The 25,442-nt window shown below is 45.8% G+C and overlaps 1 protein-coding gene across 1 annotated transcript in view; it reads left to right on the forward strand.

Moving 5' to 3' along the window:
* The first annotated feature begins 222 nt into the window (after nt 1–222).
* The window catches only part of LOC142588584 (uncharacterized), a 59,577-nt gene continuing 34,357 nt past the window's right edge, over nt 223–25,442 (forward strand). Inside the window, exon 1 of the mRNA XM_075700422.1 lies at nt 223–310. Within this exon, the coding sequence (XP_075556537.1) occupies nt 286–310 (25 nt within the window). The 5' untranslated portion in view covers nt 223–285. The remainder of the gene's footprint in view (nt 311–25,442) is intronic.

Here is a 25,442-nt window from a genome sequence, read left to right on the forward strand (position 1 = left end):
ACCTTTGCGCATTCGTCTAAATGTTTGGCTATATAAATTTAAATTTTACAACGACAAAGGATGTTTCTTCTTTATTGCAGTAGAAGCGCGCTGCATTGTATTGTGCTGAGGACGCTGATTTTTTCATAATGAGTGGCCCACTGGGCGAAGTATGTACATTTTTTGTACTTAAGAGGTGTGGCGCTTGTCCAGCATAACAAGCAGTCGTTGCTCTCACTTTCTCTAAGTGAAGCTTTTGATGCTCGTATTCCTACAGTGAGTCCATACTCCGCCCACGCAGATAACATGCTGAGAATCTGCATTAAACAGAGTAAGATACATTTCAATGTTTTATAATTGACGTTTTATGTAGAAATGTGCACTTTTATTTGCAGTCAGACATGGTATTGCGATTATTTCTGCTTTTCTTTTAACGTTGCTTTCCGATGATAAACGAGGACTTCATTCCGACGAGCAGAACACGCCATGCCTTCCCAATGGAGCTTTGTAGGCGATTTTGTTTTATACAGCCTTTTTTACAATTTTGGTAGTTGGTGCTTTATGCATGAAAAAAAATAATGGGAGCGACACCAACGTGGTTACAAAACGGCATAACATTGTTCGTGCTCGTGCATGCGTTCCTCCGTTCGTGTCTGTCTTGCGCTGGTCCTTCTTTTTTTTTGAAGGTTGTTTTTTTACCTGTGTCATTGGTTATTAGGAACATATAATGACGCCGTATAATATATATAAAGTCGTACGGCAATTTAGACACGCGGGAAACCTAACTTTTAGTGACTGGACTTGAGCACGATCCTACAGTAACATTACAGTGTGGAAGATTGCGACGAGCAAAATCGGTGATTGACGAAACGAACAACAATACCTATGTTTATTCGTGATTTAACATAGAAACATAGCAGATTTAAAAGCATTTCACTGGGGCCGCGAGTATCGCATATTTTTCAAAACCCGTTTACATTAGTTTGTAAGTAAAAAAGTGCCGCCTTACCGCTGCTTCCCTTTATCCGTAATTCAGGCCCTTAAAGAAGCAAAGAAGTGCTTTTTATTGCAATTACGCACACCTACTGGGGGATACAAATGAACTTGTACGGTTATCCTAATGTTGGGAGCTGGGAAGTACGTGAAATTTTCCTTTGCGAATAAATTTGTGGCCAAAGGGACAAAAGGTGCGATAATCATTATCCCTTTCTGCAGGCCAAATAAATTAAATCGAATAAATAGCTGTTTTAGTTACTGCAGTAACCGGCAAGTTATGCTGAAAAGCGAGATGAAGTCGTGGTTGTACGCAGTTTCACTTTGCAGTATCTTTTTAGCATGCCTATGTTCCGGATATCCGGCTGTATATTTTAATATCTCTAAGCATGATTACGCATGCAAGATAGTGTGGATCGGCACGAAGTTCTTCCCTGATGTGACATGGCTTTGCGCGCGGCGTTTAGTCTAAAGCATGTTTGATGCATAGCCAAAGATGATAACTGTTGCCCTTTCACTCTCGGCTGGCAAAATCAGACATCGACCAGTCCGGAACTACTGACGAGAAACGCTATCGCGCTGCTTTTAACCATGGCCGCAATAGTCATGCCGAGATAAGGGAACCAGCTGAGAAGCCGGAGGAAAATGCGCATGCCTAACAGCAACGACACCAGTAGGCATTATCCCTGCCTGGGTGAAGCAAATATAGTCACTGCTAATATTTAAATATTGTAATTTCTAATGATGTCGTCAGCAAACAGATTTGGTCATGGCTACAAATATTTCTCATGGAATAGGGTCTGAACATCCCAGCAGAACACGGACAAAGAAGTAACTGACGCACGAACTGAACCACTTGTCTTTGCTCATTCGTTTATTCTTGCGTCCGTGTTTGGCTGCGCTATCCAGACACCATTCTATGATGAGCGACAAACGAACCTATATCGCCATCTTTGCCGAACAAACATTATATTCTGCTATTTAAAATCGGTGTGCACATGCACAAATGCTACTTTTCATGGATACAGGACACTCATCTAGATATCAATGATTTAAAATTTTCTAAATGCTTTTCTTACACAGGACCGAAAGCATAACCCGCTCTCGCATTAACTCAATCATTCCGCGCACTACTTCTGGGCTGATGCTCGCACAGGCAGGTATTATCATGTTACTCTTTTCATTAACGCCAGTGGGATCTGTTGCATAAACTCGATCCTAAACGTAGCCTTAAGAAAGAAGTCGAGTGGAGAAAGGTTAGGGGTACTCGCCGGCAAAAACATCGCGCCTGCGTGGCCAGTATAATGTCGTGGAAATGACGGTCCCACCAGCTCTTGGTAGAGGTGGAGAAATGGGGTGGTGCTCCGTCATGTTGGAAACCTACTCGGCGCAGGTCATTCAGGGGAAGATTCAAGACGAAGTTGACGACGACAATAATTAGCATTTCCTGCGTGTACTTCTTACTATTCAGGTTTCCTGACGTGGGGGCTGGCTCTCCCTTTTGGAGAGGAGATCTAAGCAATAAATAGCTACCGGCAAAGAAGATTGGTTGGACTAATGGCGACGATTACTCACAACAATCTCGCAACCATCCGCGGTGTGCCGGACTCTGCCGGCCTGCTCACGCAGCGTGGCACCATCTCTCGAAGGACGCGGCGTAAAACCCGTGCCATATAACTCATACACCGCTGGCGTTGCAAAAAGCGCCGGTAACCTTGACTCAGTGCCAAAGGATGACAATCAAGTGTGTGGTGCACTGTATCTGCCTTTTGAACATCGCCATTGGGAACGACAATCTTCAGCGTACAAGAATTTACAGCTTGAGTGATGCTGTCAACAAACATTAGGACTAGGAAACAATATTTTGTATAACTTGTTTAGGCACCATGTAGCGTATTTGATGCAGTCATTTGCAAGGGGGGGAGGCAAGAGACCGCATTCTTTTAAGTTTTGCCCAGTTGCCCGTATGATAGTGTTTTGTTCTCGCAACGAGGCCCGCATGTTATTCTTTTGTTCTGGATTCCTTCTCGTCCCGCCCTCGTCTTCAGTGCTGAGATAACGCCTCCGAATTTCGGCTCAAGGTCTCTCGAAAGCCACCGACAACGGGAGCTGAAAGCATTTGATATTTAAAACCAATATCTAATGATCCTGTCCCCGACTTTTGCACACCACCATATTCACACTTCAACGAACGCCGTAATTGTGTTGCCGCAGCCAGTGGAAATTTTCTTTCGACCAATAATTGGTTTTGTGCACATTAACTGTGCCATTTCCGCAAAACTGAGCTTCATCTTTCCGAATTAATATTTCCAGGCACTCATTTTGTTCGTCACTTATCACCAGCCGCCAATTGCAACAGTCAAGCAGCCTTACTCAGTCAAGTCAAGTCTGCCTCAGTCATGTTCTGGTGAAGGCTAAAATAGTAGGAATGGAACCTATGATTCCTTAGCCCATTTTAGACTGTTCCAAAGCTGCGTCCGCAGTCATCAGCAATTGGTCAGATACTCATTTCTGTCATCAACGCTACATAACCTAAAACTCCCATTTCGAAGACTTCACCGATAATTATCTTTTTCGTCTGTCTCTGATGGTGGACTGAGCTATTGTGTGAAAGCGGCCACATATGTTTATGAAGGTTGGATGAGTCGGAAGTAGACTGTCCGGGTGGGGAGCCGCGTCCAGCCGCATCTCTAATGAGGCTTTGCCATTCCATTCAGCCGTTGCAAAAAAAAAACACGTCTATTTTGCTTCCGGTAGATTACCCCGTCCCGGTGGAAGCAGCCATGTCAGCACCAGTGGCGGTGGTCGTAGTGAATCCCAAGGTGCCCTTTCTTTATTGTCTTGCCAGAGGCACCGCTACGGCGGAAGCAGTCCAGTAGATGGGAGGAAACCTACCGAGCTGAGAAGATGATGTCCCGGTGCGATGTCAAGTTGTACAAAAACGTGCCGAAAAATTATGCCCTTAAGAGGATAATACTTAATGCATACGCCACACCATGCACTCATTGCTTGATTTCTCCAGGCAAGAGTGGAAGAAAACAGTTATCTTTGTCTACGCTTCCGCCTTATTTTGAGACTTAACTACACACGCAACAGCCACGTCACATCAGCGAAGAGCCTTGCACCTATCCTCGCTGTTTTGCATGCGTAGACATAGAACGAAAATAAATCTACAGCCTTCTATCTCGAAACACGGGCATGTTAGAAGAATTATACATAGTGAATCATGTAGAATCAAGGCTGCGCCTAACTTTTGACCATAAACATGGCCGATTACTGCTCTCACTAACATACTATGATTAAACTTTAGGTAATTGCCAGTGGACACTGAAATATATCATGTCCCCTTGTATCGCCCTGACCACATAACTTGTTTGCATAGGTGAACTTTATGTACATTCATGTACTTTTAGGAAAAAAGCTAAATTTAATTTCATCACCCTGTAGAAAAGGATATCACGTAATCACGCCCTTTCCCAAAAAAAGGCATTTCGCGTGAACCGCAGCCAAAATTTTCCTCTTCACAGCGACATCTTTAATGCTCTGCTCCTTTCTTTCATTTGAATATGCCAGTTAGGCAAGTGCCTGTTCCTAAAAAATGAAAAGAAACATCTTGTTTGAGAGTTGCATACAAAAAAGATAAGTATTCGTTGGCCTGCATGAATCCAAAGCTCGGTCGCAGTGTGGAGTAGTCAGAAGTTTTGCTCTCAGCCAATCTACCAAACCTGCAGAAAATAATAACACTGGGCCTGGACAGCGTGGTGAGTCTGAAAGTTAATTTAGTGATATTGTTTTGACAGTGAAAAATCAGACAGCACAAAAACTATAAGTTACTAATCCGGCTCTTTACTTGATATGCCCAGAAAAATAAGCAGTACTAAAACTCAACGGTAGTGGCGAGCACAGTCGTCGAAATACAAGCTACGAATAAAATGTGTTGTATATTTACGCCTACTTTTACTGCATACCGGGAAAATCGGTGGTTCATCCCTTCGTTGCAGAGCGTACACTGTAATAATACTTGCACCCTTCAGGGTGTCGCCTTTCCACACGGGTGACAGGCCTACCATTAAGGCATTACCAAAATACCCTTCAGGGGGTAAGATTGAATTGTTGGTGGGAAGTAATGGAAGCATCTTGTTTGGGGACATTTCCTTGCAAGTAAAAAGGATGACACGTCTGCCAGGTAACACAAAAGTGCATTAAATAAGGTTTCATGTCTATCCCTGTGAAATTTCCTTGCGGGATATTTCTGCGCGCCCAAGGCTAACAGAGTGATTACATTGTTTTCAACTAGGTCCTTTGTCATCGCACGTCTTGTTATAGCTCAGTTGTTGTCCTCTATAAGTTTTGTAACGCCCTGACGGTAGGTGTGTTGCCCGTGCGACAAGCAAACAACCTTAAGTGTCTAAATATTTTATTGCGATAGCAATTATATGTATACTGCAAACGCATTTCTGCCGGGATCGTCCTTGTCGTCACCGTGATGCTTCCTATAAAGTTCAAAAATGATAACATCGTCGACGCTTGCCGTGCACTGTATGTTCGAGTGACACTTTGCGAGAGTCAGTGAAGGATCGCGGCTCAATTTCACGCACGTGAAAAAGGAAGCGGGGCGGAAGCATGCAGTCTTCTGCCACGTTCAAGGCACGAGAGGGGAGGGGAGGCTCTACTTCGGCGGCTGGCTGCTGACGGTGCGGTCGCACCGGTGCCATATTTTGCGAGCGATCCGTGACGTGGACGAACTGCTTGCCCGTGCGGCCCTCATAATCAAAGCGATCTGCGATGTGTACAACATACGCTGAGTGCTTGCGGCTTCGTATGCGCTGTGCTTTTCACGTTTAGTTCGCGTTGCAGTGAATGACAGCACGAAGGTCAATTCGCTCACTTTTGCTGCCACGCTTCACTCCAGTGTTTTGACAGCGAATTTCCGCGGTCACCGAGCGAAAGGTTCTCTTGTTTATGTAGGCGCGTGACACCATGCTTGTTAATTTAGTGAGTCAGCAAATGTTTGCAAGTTTACAGTGCCTAAAAAACTAATATCTTCACCTCTTATAGCTGTCTACTAACTTTCTTTAGAAATCGATACTTCGCCTTTCAGGGCAAAGTGCGTCTTGTTTACAGTGTAGGCTACCACTGTCTTAGCGCATGCTGTGAAATCCACCAGCACCATTTGCTATAGAATGGGCTACAACATTCAAGTATCTTCCTATGCACGAAGGGGCGTCTTGCGCGGAGTGATAACAGTGTAACAACAGTTACTAGTTCAAAAGTGCTTACGTGAAAAGATAAAAGAATGTATGCGTATTCCAGTGATATGCTGACAGAATGCTCCGCAGCTTATTTATAAACTAGCACTGCTATTTGTGTCAAGAAATAAGGCAACAAAATAGCGCGGAAGCCAGATTGGAACAGAGGACATCTAGCAGAGAAGCCTGATGATGTAACCCTTAGTCCACGGACGCTCTACTCCTATAACGGCATGTCTCGAAGCCGGATCGCAGTTTCGACATGTTCCGTCCCTGAAATTTTGTAAAATTAGTTACCTTCCATCACAAGTTTTCATAACATGTCATCAGAATGCACCTGGTAGTACGGGTGTTGGAAACGGATGACGTCGAATGAGGACGATACAGCCTGTAGGTCAAGGAGGCTATGGATACGATATTGCAGATATATATATATATATATATATATATATATATATATATATATATATATATATATATATATATATATATATATATATATATATATATATATATATCCAAACTTTTATTTAAACGGAAAAAAATGCAGAAAGCGAGTGGGTGGAGCCCCTAGTCCAGGGCCCCACTGGCTTCAGCGGTCCGCCGTGCTTGGTCGAGGAGCGCTAGTTGCATCTCCCGATCCTCGCTGGCGAGCCAAGTCTCCCACTGCTCCCTTCCGGAAAGTTTGCCGGCTATTTTCGGTGTATTAATTTTGGGTGGCCTGTTCTGGCAGTCCCACGTAATGTGGGCGCGAGTTGGCCGGCCTCCGCACCAAGGACAGCCAACGCTGTACAGCGTTGGGTGAATGGCATTTTTCAAATGAAGGTTTGGAAATGTGTGCGTCTGTATTCGGCGCCAGTCATAAGAGTCCGGCCTGGATAGGTCAGGGTGTGGTGGACTGTACTTTCTTCGCTCGCGCCGCTGGTGCTCAAGGATGTCTCGTGGTAAAAAGGGATTTTCGTCAGAGTGGTCGACCGCTCGGTTGACAATAGCACGAGCTGCGCCGTCCGCTCTCTCATTGCCCTCGAGTCCTGCGTGACCCGGGCACCAGATGATCATGTGTTTCTGCGTTAGGTTGGATCCTAATAGGTGAGTGGTGCTGTGTGGTAGCCTCCCGGTGAGGAATAGTCTACATGCGACTTGGGAATCTGTAAGAGTTATCGACGATTGTCCCAGAGCGTCCTTAGTTTTAATAGCTAGCGCGATGGCTGAAGCTTCTGCGGTATTCGCAGATGGAACTCTAGCCGTGGCGCAAGTCACAAGCCCTTGATTTGCGGCCGCTCCTACCACTGCGAGGGCGTATTTGTAAGCACCACATCGAGCGACATCTGTGTAGACTGTATTCGGGTTTCCACCGAATTGCTGCATTAACTTTCGAGCTCGAGCACTTCTACGTCCCCGGTGGTATTTTGGACTCATGTTCTTAGGGATAGGGGCTACTATGATCCTTTCACGAAGGACTCTGGGTAGAGATTGGAGTTCTTCTCCCACATACTGTGGATGAGTAGGGTAACCCACGCGGCAAAGTAATTTTCTGCCAGACTAGGTTAAGCTAAGCCGCTCCCGTTGAGATATGAGCGTCGCTGCCCGTAGCTCCTCGTAGTTATTGTGAATGCCGAGGGCCAGCAGGCGTTCAGTGGAAGTTCCCTGTGGTAGGCCGAGAGCCGCTTTGTACGACCTTCTAATCAACGCATCTTTCGCCTTTAGTTCTGTTTTCGTGGGGTCCTGGCAGACACACTGACAAAATTGCCTGCAAGATAATTTTGTCAGCGTGCAATCATTTCGGGAAACTATCAATGGCCTTTTTATCACATTATTGCGTAGACTGGAGCGCAGAAATTGTCATTGTAGCTGATCCAGCTGCAAGTCAGATGAAGTTGTAGAACTTGCCTATTATTGTCATATCCACGTTCTCGTGAGTGGCAGAGTTGAACATTATCCAAAATTTGTACCACAATTGACGATTGCCATCGAATTTGAATATCTCGACTTGTGGCAACCTGGACTTACCATCGTTCGCAGTCTTTTCGTTTGCCTGATGGACAGACTGAAGAGGCTAAGCGCTCTGCATTATGAAGTGTAATTTTATTGCCGCCCTCGTGACTAGATTCCCGTAACTCGCAGAGCCGCTTGTTTCTTTACCTATTAGCTAGGTTGTAGTCTTCATATAATATGTCATTGAGTTTCTGTAAATGCAAACATAACGATTGTGTACATATCAGAGAAACTTTTCTGTGTAGCCGTGAGTTCCGGTTCATGTACGGCTCCTTCGCCTCGCTCCTGATGTGCAAATACGAGCAGAGGTTCTGCCGCCGTCGGCAGTAGTCATACCATGATGCTTACTGATTGCCTTGCCAAGGTAGTTGGAACCAGTTTTGACATAAATTAAATTATGGGGTTTTACGTGCCGAAAGCACATTCTGATTATGAGGCACGCCGTAGTTGAGGACTCCGGAAATTTAGACCACCTGGGGTTCTTTAACGTGCACCTAAATGTAAGCACCCGGGTTTTTCGCATTTCGCCCTATCGGAATGCGGCCGCCGTGGCCAGGATTTGGTCCCGCGACTTCGTGCTCAGCAGCCCAACACCATAGCCACTGAGCAACCACAGCGGGTGAGTTTTGACATAAGAAAGCACATGGCTGGGCACGTCAGTAGAAGCTTGGCGTCCAGTTGAAAGTTTCGTCGTGTACGGCAGTATACGGCGATCGACGGAGATCAATTTATGGAACTATGGCCTCTGAACAAAACGCGCGCAGTGACACATGATCTTGGAGAACAATGACATGATGATACCGCCTCTTTATGTGGAAGAAGCTACAAGACGTAGCTTTTTCGCCATCTTGAGCTGCAATCGATGGTACGGGCTAAGTAAGCGGCTTTTCTACTAATGTTGCAGGATATTGCTAGGCCTCTACTGAATTGGCCTTAATTTTCCTGCAGTAATGCTTATTTTCTGCACCCATGGTGAAGTTGACGTTGTTATCCTGGTTGGGGTTAGCAACTCTTCACGGGATGCAATGGGTTTCCGGTACACAACAAAGTGCCTCCAACAAATGTGACGATAAGGAACCACATCAGTACAACTGCAAGTCGCGACACTAACAGTATTTTGCGCGAACTTATGTCCACAAACTCATTAATACTCAGAGCACCAAGAAGCACAGAGCAGGACAGTTGTTCATCTAAATCTGATCTGCAAGACACGCGTGACAGCTCGTCAAGAATTCCAGCGTATTTACTGGTGCTCGCGTGCGTTCTAGAAGGTGGAAAACTGTAGGCGTGGCGCATGCAGTTTGATTACGAAAGGTTCAGTAACACATAGGAGGACACATAGAGTAAGCGACAACACTTGGAAATGTTTTGATACATGCAGGCGTGTCCTTCTCCAATCGACTACTTTCGCAGTTGTTAGCAGATTATAAGTGCCACGGTCTAGGTTTACATCCCAATTTAAGCAGTTGTGTAATTGGCTATTTTGATGTTTTGTTGACCATGTGGACGATACGCGCCAAAAGTTGCACCATGTGGTGAAGACATAAAAGGTAGATTTGGCGCGCTAGCCCTCAGTGACAGTAAAGCAAATAATGGTTATAATGATGGTAAATACAGTTCACAAAGGAACATTGCGCCGGTCGACGGGCATGTGGCCTATCAGTTGCTCGCGTTTGTGGGCGTTGCGGACGGCGTTCAGTTGGGGGCTGCGGTGATACACGTTGCATTTCAGAACCTGCGTGTGACTGCTGAATCTCTTATTTGCAGATGTGAGATACACTAGCGCCACCTTAGCATCCCGCAGTCTATGAGCACCTGTTGGCTAGATTTTTCTGTTTCCTGCTTTGAATTACTGAACATGATAGTTACATTGATTGTGGCTTTTCCAAGCGACTTCTTAAAGTGTTCCTTGCAAACACTTGGCGTTGCTCAAGAACTGGTTGTTCACCAATCTATCGAGAAACACTTGCTTCATGCACCTCACTACGAAACCCATTTGTTTTACTTGAGAGGTCTGGTTCCCTACGTGAAAAATATCACGCATTGTAGAAGAAGGCTCGTTGCATCCATGGTCACTGAGTTCTCATTTCGTTCCTGCACTCCCAGATATAGCATAGCTTTATCCCATGTTGAGGAAGCGTCTGCTAAACAGTTCACAGATAAAGTGAAGACGCAGCTCCTTCTTATTGTTGAGATGCCCAAGTGCTCAATTCTGCTGTTCAGCCGCCACTGGTAATCGCAACCAGCAAAACACGGTAGACGGCCTTTACCTTGCATTCAGCAGAAGATTCTGACAGCGACAGATCGACGCTCCCCTGCTTTCCCACGACTCGCCGATTGCGGTCAGCCTGACGGCATGCGGCTGGTTTGCTAGACTGTATGATGCCGTACCCGTGCCCTTAGTCTTAGCAGCACTATCCTGCTTTCTGCCAACTACCCGCTCCAGAAACAGTCAAACCTGTGACGCTTGGCTTCGCGGATAAAGAACAGCTTGCCATGTCTTTGGCACAGTGCCTACGCGACCCACATGGCTTCAGTCAGAATGGGAACGGCGACACACCACTGCTTCACTTCCGAGCCCTGTCATTGGTGTGTTGCATCGTGCGACTTTACCGTGACTACTGGCCATATTGGGAGCAATTCGCCCTTGCCTGACGTTCCGTCGCTACTCCGCCTGGCTTCCCATCACGGCGGCTATCTTATCAACGTAGCACACCTGGTCTGCTGGGCTGACATCCGCCTGTATACAAGAACCCTAGAAAAAATATATATTGTGTACCTGAATTAATCAAGCATGCTAGGTTACTATGTCACTGCCGCGTTTCAAATGAGATCCAATAAATCGTCGCCATCACAAGCATCATATTGTACCACTCGCTTGCCATGTGAGATGCGTGCCGCGTAACGTCTATACTTGGGCACTTCCATTTCAGTTGCACATTAATACACCACGTGGCACGCCATCTAGCAGTTGCATAGATAGCTGTACAAGGTACAAGTCATGAGCAAGAAAAAGACTACGCAGATTTTTAAATATTGCTGTCATAAAGAATTTGTATGCCATACGTCATTATTTCAAGCAGCCTTGATGACTGTTTCTCACCGTCGCGTTTTAAAAAGGCGCTATTTAATATTCACAATCATAATCATAATTATTATAATCGTATCCGGCCATTTGGCACGCGATGTGACATGCGCGTGGCGTAGCGTCGATAGGGTCAAATTTTATATTGCAGTTCCACTATATTCCACCAGGTGTTCCGACATCACTCCATCAGGCTGGATGACTACTTGCCACCACCCCGCTTCGATGGAGATGCCAATAAACCATCATCATTATTATCATCATCATCATCGTCATCATCATCATCCACAGCGACGGAACGTGCCATGTGCCAGTGAATGCGACATGGGAACCACGTAGTCTGGATACCTGTGTTTACTCTTCGGTACACCTTATGGCAACTCCTCGCAAGATACGAACCTGAATAATCAATTCGTATGGCTGTGCGCGCGGCTGCACCAAGGCAACATAGGGCTCAACAGAACGCTGTGCAGAGAGCAGGACCAGCCGCATCTCGCCGTCGTCGCCTGGGGGACAATTTAAATCTTTCTAGTGAAAATGACACGAAGAGACTTCACTGTGCAGGCCCTGTAGTGTGTGGCACCGAAAATGGAGCTCACATGAAGCTACTCTTAGAGCTTACGTTATGGCTGTGCTGCATATGTTTCGCAGGCCTGTCACTTTTTTTACATAACCTGACGCTGCATTCATAAAAGCATAAAAAACAATAATTCATAAAGCCTACTAAGGTTTCGGGAAAGTAGGTTCGTATGGTCTCCAGTGGCTATTGGTGGACGAAGTTCTTGTTTCACCGCCATATTTTTTACGGTACAGTAAATAGGCTTCAATTTTTTCTAGGAAAAGTCGTTCTAAAAACCCCATCCATACTCCATACTCATTGTCTTGCTTGCGTTTTAGGAGTGCCTAAGTAGCGCTCATCCAACCATGATCATAAAACATAACCAAAAGGCAGCGCTTGCTTATTTACACACACACATATATATATATATATATGTGTGTGTGTATATATATATATATATATATGTATATATATATATATATATATATCACTGAGTGACGTCATGTGCACGCGTGTTCTTTCAAATGTCACAAGGACAATGCGAGAAAGTTTTACTAAATGTCAACGCTGAAAGCAACGCTGAAAGAATGCTGAATCCACGAAGCCTGCCGCACAATCGATGCACCGTGAGATATGGCTGACATTGTTCGTCACTCTATATTTTTTTGCGATCTAGCTACACCTACACAGAACCTCGAGGTACGCATTCTCCCAAAACTATCAGATTAGGCGTAGCGTGAGAAACACAATGGAATGGCAGCAGCAGCGAGCATACGGAGCTATGCGGCATTAACCTTACATCGTGATCCGAACGTGTAGATAAGGCATTATGTATTAAGTGCATTTTTGTTCTGGCAAATACGTGCGGATAACCAGAAGATGTGTAAACTCGAGACTAAGAGAGCAGCAAAGTTCGCCTAAAGGGACTGCATGCACGCGCACTTCACTGTGCATTGTCGCGATTGTGTCTGTCTCCTGAATTTAGTAGACAAAGATCATTTGCAAATGGAGCCCATTGAAATGCGTAAAATAGCTGAGGCTTTGAAACAATTATCAGCTGCACCCGCAAGCCAAGCATTGCGAGAGATGTGAAGGTTTAGGACCTCAGATCGCTGAACAAAAACCATGCTGAACGTGCACGAAATGAGACTGAAGAAAAACCGTTGGTCTTGCTCGCGGTCTAAATAAAGAATTACAGAAATAATCGTGATCGCGGTGGAATGCAAGCACAGTCTGTGGTGTGGTTTAGATCCTCCTACAGTCATCCGGCAGGATTGTGTGATTGTCTAGAACACTTAATAAAGAACGTCTGACGAGTACGATACTCCCCAACTCGAAGTTTGAGCGCACCTTTTTGCGTGTTTTCGTTTTGCAATACATTGAGGCAAACAATTTGAGACCGAAATCACCGCACCGACTGGTAGTGAGCCAGTGCCATCAGCGCCTTTTTAGAGGCAGTGGCAGTACGTGGCTAGCATGATGAGCGGCATACGAGTCAGTTGTGGAAGAGGATAACAACGACGAACGCGCGAGCAGTGGCACGCCCACGTTGGCATGGTAACGCCGGCACCGACGCTCAACGCAGCAACGGGCGCCTAAGCGTTACGCTGTTAGATGTCGTATACTTCATAAAACGTCTCTCGGTGTAGTGGGGTCCGACAGAGATGGTACTTTATTGGATGACATGAACAAGAACTAGTGAGCCCTAAATATGGTGCTTTGGATAGGATAGGATAGGATACACTTTCTTGCTCTAATTTACAGAGTCATTCAACGGTCAGACCGAGTGCTTCCATCTTCTTCTTGTCGATGGTGACTCCCGTCTTGCAGTGTTGGCGCCCCTATTCCAGGGCACCAAGGAGCGTGGCTGCTCGTCAGGCATGGTGTACCAGGCCCCGTTGGAGGCATGGGTTGCCGCTGGAGAGCACACTCTCCCACTGCTCCATACTCAGATTTCTTATATTGTGGAATGTTTTGTTTTTGCTGCATGCCCACGTTATATGATAAAAGGTGGGTTTTTCGTCACACCGCGGGCATATGTAGCGTATGGCGTGTAGTGGTTTGGGAACATTTTGCTTAATATGAGTTGATTTGGGGAGGTTCCTGTTTGCAGCTTCCGCCAGCAAACTGCCTCTTGTTGGTTAAGCATGTTATGGGGCGGGGAGTAGTCGACCCTCGTTCCTCTACGATAAATTCGTATTTCGGAGTACGTCGGTATCACCGTCATGAAGTCCTCGGGGTCTCCATTTAGGTCCTCTCGGTTAGTACGCTCGCGAGCGGTCCCATCGGCGCTCTGGTCACCCTCAATTTTATTGCGTCCCGGTGTCAAGAAAATGTTTTGTCTAACTCGTCTTTCGTGTTGGCGAGCTCGGAGGAAGATTTAGAACGACGTTTGGCCAATTGTGCTATTGATGTAGTTACGGAATGCTTCCTTAGAATCCGTTAATATTGTTAGCGCGGTAACCCTCCGCAGCCGCTAGAGCGACAGCCATTTCTTCTCCCTCAGTTACCGTACAGTCCGGTGCCGACACGCAAGTGATCTCCTTATAGTCCGAGACAATTACTGTCGCGACGACTTTTCAAAGATTCAAAGATTCAAAGAGTTTATTCAGACAACGTGGTACAGTTGCCTAGGGCGCAGACCAAAAGACTTTTCCTCCGTTCTTCCTCGTTTCCGAGGATACACCGTGGCGTCCGTATATACCGTGTTCGCCTTGGTTGGTAGACATTTCTCCACATATTTTGCTCTAGCGTGTAGGTTTGGGTGAACGTTTCTTGGCAAGGAGCCTACCCTGATGGTGCTGCGGCACTCATGTGGTAGGTTTCCCGTTCTCTGTTCTTCCCTTTCTATTTCTTGATGTCCCAGCCTTTTTAGAAGCTTCCTGCCCGTGGTATGAACCGCACCTAATGCAAAATAAAAATGCCACAATAAATACACCACATTGGCTTTTGGATGTTCGTGGCTCAAGTTTAACAAGATGATTTTGCAGATATTATATCCCATTTATTTTCAACTTCTTGACGCCCCTCACTGCCGCTGCCTGAATAGCTCAGCTTAGCAAAGTGGATATGAAAGACAGCGAAGAAGTAGGGCTAAGGCTGCTTGAAATCATCACCTCTTCCTTCGTCTGAGCTGGGCCCGTGGCCGGGGCCTAGTTGGTGCTACATTTAAAGGTAGAAGAACGCTAAAATACTGGTGAAAAAGAATACAGGCAGAAAAAACGCAGATAGAAAGAGCAAAGACGCTCTTCCTGTCTTGCCGGCTTGCAGCCATGTTCTTTGCGGCATTTCAGCATTTCTACATTTGAGCTTTCCGGCATCAGCATTTCAGTGATCTTCTACTTTCAAATTTGTGTTTTCCCTCACGGTGCCATAATGAAGCAACGAATGGGAAAACTATACCTTACCATTTACAGTAAACTCTCAGTTGTACGAACGTCAGTTTATCGAATATTTCTGAATAAGAAAGTTTTTAAAAATCCCCGGCAGTTTTTTTATAGATTCTAAAATGTTTCACTTAAACAAATTTCGGAACAGTCAATATTTCAGTTTAACGAACTCCCTCAGAGGACCAAGGCTTATTGTTACGACCCACGTGGTGTGTTTTTCATCGACTCCGTACAGGCTTCCAGTTTTAAGTAAGAACGGCAACTCACGTGCCCACTTTTGAGGTGAGTGGGACGAAATGGAAGCGGTTGTCTCTCTCGGACAAGCTGGAAATCCTTCAGCGCCTGTACAGCGGTAAAAGGCAAGTGGACGTTGCAAAGGACTATGGAGTAGCGCCGTCATGTTTGTCAACGACTGTGAAACAAAAATCAAAGCTTGAAGGAGAATCTTCGATGAATCCCGCAAGGGAACGACTCTGCAAGGGGTACTTCAAAGAAGTGGACGATACGGTTGCGGTATGGCTTGACGACCTACGATCTCAAGCCATTCCAGTGTCCGGCCTGATGACACAGGGCAAAGCGAAGGAATTCGCTCTTCTTCTGGACATTCGCGGCTTCGAAAAAAGCAGTGGATGGCTTACATGATTTCGGGATAGGCATGGGATCGCGTGGAAAACGATTTGCGGCGAAAGCAAGGATGCCGACCTAGAGGCCGCGAGAACCTGGAGGGGTGAGATTGTAGCCGAGGTTGTAGGGTACATTGGAAAGTCTAGAGACTTTGTGTCTCAACAGCAAGCTGTGCCAGAAGAAGTGTACAAAAACATTGACTCTTTGGACAGTTTTGTTACTTCCTGTGCTTTAAAAGTACAAGTGCAGGATAAGAATACAGATTTTTTCCTAAGTGAGAAAGGCAGCATTATAACTGTAATGAACCTTGTACTTGTTGAAATGTACAAATTTTATTTCACACTTTCCTAACACTATGGATGCCATGCCTTTTGCTCCAGGAATTGCACTTCAAATTTTTTACTCTATGTGCCATATCTTATGTTGGTCTCGTGAATATTAAGTTTAGTGAATTTTCAGTAAAGTGAACTATTTCCTTCGGTCCCTTGAAGTTCACTCAAGTGAGAGTTCACTGTATATGTACCTTAAAAATGTCCGCCATGGACCACCAGTGAACAGAAATAGTAGGCAAAATTAAAAACAGACAGCGCTTTCTACACCGTCCGAGTAATGCTGAATGGAGAAAAGAGGTCTCGTGGTTTACCTCATGCAACACGAAATCCCTATTACTGCTCAAATGTCCCTGAAATCCTCACACTCCTTAGCATAAAAACTTTTTTCTACGTTACCTATACACGTTATTTTAGTATGCCAGAGTAACGAAAACTGATACCAAGATTGCCAACATTCACGATTTTGCGTCTGCCGGCCGTAAGAAGGTCACTGCAAGCAATACGTTCAAGGCACTGTCGTTATGGTAAGAAACAGTAAACGCCTATATCCCTTCAGCAGCAAGAAGATTAAGCTACTCGACACAGAAATGTGTTACATCCCCTTCGCATACCAAAAGTGTGTTTAAAATTATTGTCGACGAAAATGCCTGACAGTATGAAGCCCTGTGACGCTTTGTACAGCTACTACCACAAAGTTATAAACTGATTGTGGCAGATGCAAATGTGACCCAATCGGCCTCGCGTACCATGTGTATAACGCTGTATTTAGCTTGGTAATTTCAGGGGCTGCATAAATTTTTTTATTTTTTTGTTTTAACCTCTAACATGCTTGTAATCAATAAAGGTAGAATTAGACATACACCTGTTCGTAGCACTTGTTAAAAAGGGAACCCATACGCGTTCTTCGAAAGATAAGCTTCGCAGTTGAAGAAAAATTTGTCCTGGTCCGGGACTCAAACCCGAGGCCACCGCCTTTCTGGGGCAACAGCTCTATCATCTCAGCTACAACGCTACAAATGAAGCCATATGGCTTTCCTCTGTAGCAATTGCTACGAATGGGTGCAGGGCTAATTTTCCCTTTATTCTTTACCTCTCTCCACCTAGCAGGTTTCTGCAGAACTATATCGTTATTCTTGTAAATACTACAATCAATAAAATGTAAATTTATGTTGAAAAGAAATTGAAGAAATTGGTAATAAATGGCACAATTGAGGCTGCTTGACGACTTTTCAATCACGCACCATAAGCGACAGCCAGAAATTAAGACACAGAGTTGTGTTTTTCACTTCGTATTGTCGAACATTTATTTTAGTCATACTGGGGCCGTATAACGTAAAACTATTGCAATATGCTTTTATTCCAATCTCCTGACGTCAAATTTCTGTAACCACCAGCGCAAGCGTCGGGCGTTCACCCACAGGGTTGTCTGAGCAAACTAATCAAATGCTCCCCTCGTTCGTAGGAGGTCACCTTTGTTTCCTTGAAAAACGAATAACATTGCCTGCACTTATCGCCTTGTTTTACCTAATTGGATTACAAGAGGCGAGGAACATGCTCAAGTGGAGAGGGATTCGATGGGTCCGACCCGCTGCACTGAATATCGATAACCGGAGGAAGAGGGTGGTGCCGGCGTCTGCGATTGGCCCGCTTTGTCTTACTTAGCTTTCTGTGGCTCGCCGAGAATCGCGGCGGCATGGAACGGAAGCTTAAGAATGGCGCTAAAACGGATCCTCAGCAAAGAATAGTTGGCAGAACGAGGCCGTAAACGTGCTGAAAGTTCTCGTAAAAGTTACACGGCCACGACACAAGTTTTATTACACGCAAATAAATGGATACTCTCCGGAAGGGGCGAGTAGCCAGCGCAGGAGCGATGGGCGGCAGCCGTCTTTTATTCCTTTCAGAACGGGGCAGCCTGCGGCTATTCAGAAGAGAATTCAGTTTTGTTCGGCTTATTAATGCAACTTTATCTCGTACGCGTCACTTTGACGCGGTAAGCTTTTGTGGTTTTGTGACCTCGCAGACAGGCAGGTGAAGTGGGTGCAGCCCGAAAGCTTTTACCAATAGCCGAGGGCTAATGGCAAAAAGGCGCGAATCAGAAATAACTATTTTTGTTTAATTCGGTCAAAATACACATAATCAGTGTGTACACGTCATATCAGGTGGGGAGCTATCGCGGTCTTCGGGACGTCGCGTGACGGACAAGTGAAGTGAGGGTGGTCCAAAAAGGTTTTTGACCAATCGTGGGGGACCGATTGCGAAATTGGAATAGAATAGTTTGGTATAGTTTTACATTATAGCGCCCCTGCTCTGTTTTATCGAACCTTTGCAAAAAGGTCGTATCTTATGGTCTTTATCGCGGAATGTAACACTAGGCACAGTCACTTTACTAAGGAAGAAGATTCCAATTTAGATAGTCTATAAGGAAGCAAGCTGCTCCGGAGGCGGCGATAGCATAAGTTTGTGTCACCGCCATTCAGCTGTAGCAGAAAGCAAGCGTTCCAGAATTGCGGCTGTGTGTTAGCAGCTCCTCTAGAGTACTCGGCAGCACTCCCGGAACGCTTGCTTTCCGCAAGTGCTGACAGGCTGTGATACAAATTCACGCGAACGTCGCTTTCACAGGCGCTTGCTTCTCCTTAGACTAGGACCCATCAGGTAAGTATCTGTGCCAACTGTTGCAATGAGTCATCAATGTCTTAAATTGTTATGTTCGTCCAAAGAGTTTGGAGGGAGGAAAGTAGCCGTACAAACCAGTTTTCTACTTTACTAGACAAAAAAAGAAAGAATGCTCTTGTGAGGAGGCAATTAACGTAGTTTGTTGCAAAACACATCTGTATAGTAGTCGCAGTAGCACAGAAAAACGATTTTTGTGGAAACTGAAATTTGAACGGAATCGCAGAAAGAAGCCTATATAAGCTATAAGTAAGATAAGTAGGCTATCGCTTCTTCCAGCAAAAAATTTGTCCGTATTATAAAGTATTTGTTCTTAACATCACAAATACATATTTCAAACTACGAGTGTTACATAGGCGGTTTTCTTGTCATCCTAATATTTTTTTGATATTACGTAACAAACAAGGTGGCTATAAATAAGATTAGTCTCCCATAATTCGTTTTCGGGATTAGTTACCTATATTATTGTGTGCTTTGAAAATTATCAGGATATTGTTATACGAAAAAAAAGGAAATAGCTAGATTAGCTATCTCCTTAGAAGGTTACGTTGTTTCATGGTAGCAATGTGTTGCATGTACTAAACAAAATGAACGAAAGGAAGGAGGAAATGCAAATAGGTAAAGCATTTTTTTTGAAATCGCTGCTAAAATACATATATTCCGAGTGCTACCGCTAACTGAACGACTCCGGTCAAATTATTTTAGTCGCAAGTCTAGTTTGAAGCTATGTGGCATTCATACGAGGGATTCATTGCTAATTCACTCCCAAGTTGATGTGGCCGAAATGCACAAATGTATGTGTTATTAAATCAGCTACACGGTCAAATATGTCAGATTGTCAAGTTCGATTTGCGTTCGCAGACTATGTCATTTCCCTGAACCCAAGAGCCAGTTTTGTCAGTTAAACCCCTGAATTAAAAACACAGCAGATTCGGGAACTGTTACCTTGTCCTCTGGGCGGTTCAATTCTGTGAGAAGATTCTCTTCATGCATGTGAACGGTGTACCCTCGAAATATAAGTGGCAGACTCCCTGAACGCTTTTCACCACAATTTTGAAAAGCTTTGCTATGCGCGTCTTGGAGCATAGCCTAGAAATGATTAGGAAAAGTAAAAATTCACGCATCACAGCTGAATAAGACAAACCAGATAGAACGAAAAATTGTAGCCGTAGGGACAGTGGCCCTATAAAGCATCAAAACACTGCCTGGTGCAGCAGCATTCTTACCACCGACCGTAGAAGGATCCCATGGAACTCATCTCATTATGGTTGTCGACGTTGAGGCGTTTCTGAAGCAATGCATATGCACACCGTATTGCTGAAGACACCTTTATTTGGAATCTATTGTGGTCATTCCTAGATATCAGTTGCTTCAGGTTCGCAACCAACAGCACATATAAGGAGTCTGCTCATCTATATCGGCAGCTGATCAGGCCGTCTTATGTTTGTTGTGGTAACTGCAAGGGAGGCTTTCTAACCGGTTTTATACATACTCACCACTGACGTCATTATGGAGGCAACGTGCCGCTGCTGCATCTTGTATTGGGTGAGGTTGAGCACCTTGTGACAACATGAAGAAAGCTTCAGCAAATGTGGCGTCCCAGCTGAAGCCACTTCGGTCCTGCTTGCCACCACAAATCACCGCGCCTGTGATTTGGCGTGCCACAGAGAAAACTTAATTATTCGCGGCCACTATAGAGTAGTCAGTTTCGTCCCACTGGCACTAAAGAATTAAGGTCCACCATATCTGTCTTCGAATGAACTTCGGTGCGATTGGATATGCTACTTCTTATGGCATAAAGCATTACTTATATTGTCAGCTATAATACGTTTCATGCAAAGCAAGCAATGCTTCGAAGGATAGAGAGACTTTCCTCACTCTTCGAATCCATAGGCAAAAATGTTGCATCATATAAGAAAGGAAGATATAGGCGAACACAATATTGACACGTGTACAGTTTACCTTTCTCGGGTGACCACGTTTCACCGCTTACCAAATGTTAACCCGCAGCACAGGACGCGCCTGCATGTATAGGAAGTTTCTGGAATGTATCGATGTTGTTATCGATTACACAAGGTGACAGACAGCGAATGTTCCATCCGCTGTCTGTCACCTTGTGTAATCTGATTGCATGTATGCGCGAGACGAATAGTGTAGAACCTTGTGAAAGACACGCGGGTCCCGGCAATTAGTCTGTAACATTCGACGATTGATGTATAAAAGCCGATGCGCTTGACCTGTTGATCAGATTTTCGACAATCGCCCACCGCGTTCGCCGCTATCGTTGTGCTACAAGTGTAGCCTGTCTTTGTGTGCTCAGAATCGCCCAGTAAAAGTTAGTTTTATCTTTCACAGCATTGCTACTGTGTTCTTCAACGTCACCACCGCGTGACATCTGGTGGAGGTGCTTTGTGTTCATGTACCGGACGGCACCACAGAGCCGCGACCCAAGCCGGCACGCGGAAGACAACACCAACTTCGCCAAGAATCAGCGAGGTAGCCGCAGGCTGCAAGAACTGCCCCTGGAGCACGGACGTTTACTTGATACGACCAGGAAGATCGTCGCCCAGTCAACCCCAATGGCAGCCCCAGCATCCCCCATCGTGCTGCAGCAGCCCAGGGGGCCTCCGACGTTCCGCGGTTCAACATTCGAGGACACGGAAACCTGGCTTGATACATACGAGAGGGTCGCTGATTTTAACAGCTGGAACAGCGACGACAAACTTCGACATGTGTTTTTTCGCATTGGAAGACGCCCCGAGAACGTTCAAGAACTGGGGAGCCGCCTTAACGACATGGGACCTGTTCCGAAGCGGCTTCCTGCAGACATTCACAAGCATCGTGCGCCGAGAACGAGTCCAAGTACTACTAGAAACCCGAGTGCTGCTGCCTAATGAGACCACTGCGATCTTTACAGAAGAGATGAGCCGTCTATACCGCGACGCCAACCCGGAATCGTTGAGAAGAAGAAAGTCCGCGTACTGATGCTTTCTGTAAAGGCAGAAATTTTCACCGGAATGGTTCGAAGCCCACCGAGGACTGTCGACGAGTTTTTTCGAGAAGCCACTAGCATCGCGAAGACACTTGAAATGTGGAACCGGCTATTCGACCACCGCACGAGCACGACAAGCTACGCCGGAGTTCAGTCACTAGCCACCGACGACTTGCGCGAGACTATCCGAGTGGTCGTGCGGGAGGAGCTCCAGAAGCTGTTCCCATCATCACAGCCTCAAGTGGCTTCGATTGCTGACGCTGTACCTGAGGAGCTCCTACAACAACTTGGAGTAGCCCCTGAATCGCCGCAGCCTCAGCCACAAGCGATGACATACGCCGCTGTAGCCCACCGTCACGTTCCCCCTCCGCGCCCACGGCAGGGCCTAGGGCCGACACAGTTCCGTCAACCACAACCATCCCCGCCGCCAGCACGCCAACCCGTCACCCCACGCTACATTCCAAGGAAGACTGACGTTTGGCGCGCCCCAGAACACCGTCCGCTTTGCTATCACTGCAGAGGAGCCCCGCACATACACCGCCAATGCCCATACCGGGAGGTGGGACTCCGAGAGTTGGCCGTTAACGCGCCGCGACAACAGATTGGCGAACGACCTCACGATATCGCCGACTACCTCGCCGGCACTCAGTGGAGCCTTCTACGACCGTCCCGTTCGCTGTCATCAGGCCGCTACCTGTCACCGTAGGGCCGACCAATCACCGGCCCAGCCCAGGGCCGCTTTGCAACCCATAAATCCTGAAAACTAAAAACAGCAACCGATGGAGCTGAGGTTGTTCTTCGTTTAAGTGATGAAGATCATCCGCCGCCGACGAAGACGATGAAGAGACCATCTCAACGACATAATAACGACACGCCGCCGTCGCGACGAAGTCAGGAAGCCAAAACTACGCCAACTAAAGACGACTTGACGACGCGACGTTCCAGCTTCAGTTCAACACGACGCAGCCGTGATCTGACGCAAAGACCTAACTGCAACGCCAAACAAAGAACCACCTACCTCGACGTGCTTCTAGACGGCCACGCGTGGAGATAGGGGCCAGTTACTGCGTAACCATATAAGTCGCTGCAACATAACTTATAATACTTTTAGGTTTACAAACATGACGGAAACATTACAGAATTACATCAAAAGCTACAAACTACTTGCCATAAAACAGACTGAGTGATATTGTCACGTGGTAGTGACGTTAAAGAACACAGTAGCAGTACTGTGAAAGACAAAACTAGCTTTTATTGGGCGAACCTGTGCCCACAAAACAGGCTACACTTATACCACAACGATAGCGGCGAACACAGTCGGCGATCGTCGAACATATGATCGGCGGGTCAAGCGCGTCGGCTTTTATACAGCAGTCGTCGAATGTTCCAGTCCAATCGTTCGGACCCGCGTGCCTTCCACAAAGTTCTACACCATTCGCGTCACGCGATGAAATCAGATAATACAAGGTTCGGCGACAACAGACAGCGGTTAGAAGCATCGATAACTTTCCAGAAACTTCGGATACATGCAGGCGCGTCCCGCGCTGTGCGATAACATTTGTTCGGCGGTGAAACGTGGTCGCCCGATAGAGATAAGTGCACGTGTCAATATGTTTCGGCGACCAGCGGCCGCACCGTATACTGGGCACTCACCAGCAACATATAGCGCGCTGGAAACTTGAAGCACCAGGTTGCCGAAATTATTGATCATTTGATATAAACGTTCGTCAAGACATAGAGAGACAAAATGGGAGGAAAAACAGGGGGGTTAGCCAGTGCCGGCTGGCTACCCAGTGCTGGGGAATGGGGTAAAGGGAATAAAATCTCAAGATGTTATACATGTCATATATGCATTAGCTTGTTCTTTAATAAGTGTCGCGAAACTGTAGCTACTGCACTTTGAAACGCGCGCTGTAAGATTTTACTGAGCGCACTACTCCTACAGCTTCCAGTGCGTTGCCTGTTATCTTTGAAACGGAGTATAGAAGAGCGCGTCTTTTCAATTTTGTCAATAAGTTGTTAACGTGCGAGGGTACTCGCGGGCCAAGCGTCACTTCATTTCTTGGGCGGGAGTGGCTTACAACGTACTGCCGCTGCCTTGTACCACAAACTACATCGATCACACAAGCGGCTGCAAAATGAAGGTTTAAGAGAGCACAAGAAAAACATGATGAGATAAAACATTACCCGTCAAAGGAACAGTTACCAGTCAAAATGTTGGAATGATTCGCTACTCTACGATTTTTTTCAGCAGCTCTGTCCTCTGCTCAAACAAAAATAAATGCTCACGTCAACTTCTAGAGTAAAAAGCAATAACCAGTAAATTTAAAAAATATGCCAGTAAACAATGGGCTTATTTGTCTGACAAGGAATTGCTTCTCGCCTCGATTGTCCAGTAGATATGGGGTTGCGCTGCGGAGTGAGAGATCGCGAGTTGAATCCGGGCCACGGAACCTCCGTTAGCGTGGCCGCAAAATACGCAAGCGCTCACTGAGAAATCCCACATGGTGAAAAATCTGGCGCCCGTATTACTGGTTGCCTCACATTCCGATTGTAGTTTTGTCACATAAAACCGCAGTTACGTTTTAAAACGGCAGCATTATGTGCCTCAGAAGGCGTGTAATGCGGCGTATTTGTCCGCGCTGGCGCGCCCACCGATGCTCCAAAAGTCATCGAACCCCCGACCAATAGTGTGAGGCAAGCCCACCAACATTGGTGGAAGGAGAAGCCATGACCATTGGCGTCAATTAAAGAGAATTCATTTGGACACAGGTAATTAAGCTTGAGGTAAATAAGGCAGTTGAACCCACTACCTTTGATGGGTGTCTAACCCACGACATTTCGGTGTTAAGGCGAAGAATGTTAAGGCTAAGTCAATAAAGATCGAGGAAATAAGGCATTCCAAACTCGACCTTTGGTGGCAATGAAATCATCTACCTTCGCTCTGGCGTAATGTCTAAGCAACGCATGATAGTCGCAATGCTTTCGTTTTGACCCACGTAGATATAACTAAGTGCCCTTTCAACTTTTTTATTTATAAAATAATTTATTTTTAAACTTCTCAGTGGAGATATTTACGGTGCACAACGTGGCTCTACGTTAAACTCGGAAAATTTTCTATGAACGTGAGTCACTGGAACGCTGCCTTACTTATCTTTGTGTGTCTCACTATGGCGTTTGTTGCCAAAGTGCAATCTAAGGACAGTATAGAATGACAACTCTCCTATGAAATATGTCTGCTTTGGTAGAAATATTATTGAACAAAGAAGTGTAACGAAGAAATGCGAGAAAAACCACGCGAGATTACACATTGACTGGCATAACAATGTCGCATAATTCAATCCACAGCTCTGCGTGCGGCGTTAAGAGGCCCAATCATGTAAAGATCACCTCCCGTGGCAGCACGCCGACGGATTGAATGGTTCGATAGGCACCGATCTCACAACCCAAGTAGCACGTGCACGTGACAGGCAGATGTTGATGGGTGGCCGATTGGGCAAAAATAGTGACCGTACAGAGTCCGGAAGCTTCGTTCAGCCTTTTTATGACGTAAAGAAAAGAGAGGTGGGCTTCAG

The sequence above is a fragment of the Dermacentor variabilis genome, chromosome 7 (assembly GCF_050947875.1).
Source record: "Dermacentor variabilis isolate Ectoservices chromosome 7, ASM5094787v1, whole genome shotgun sequence".
NCBI classification, from domain to species: domain Eukaryota; kingdom Metazoa; phylum Arthropoda; class Arachnida; order Ixodida; family Ixodidae; genus Dermacentor; species Dermacentor variabilis.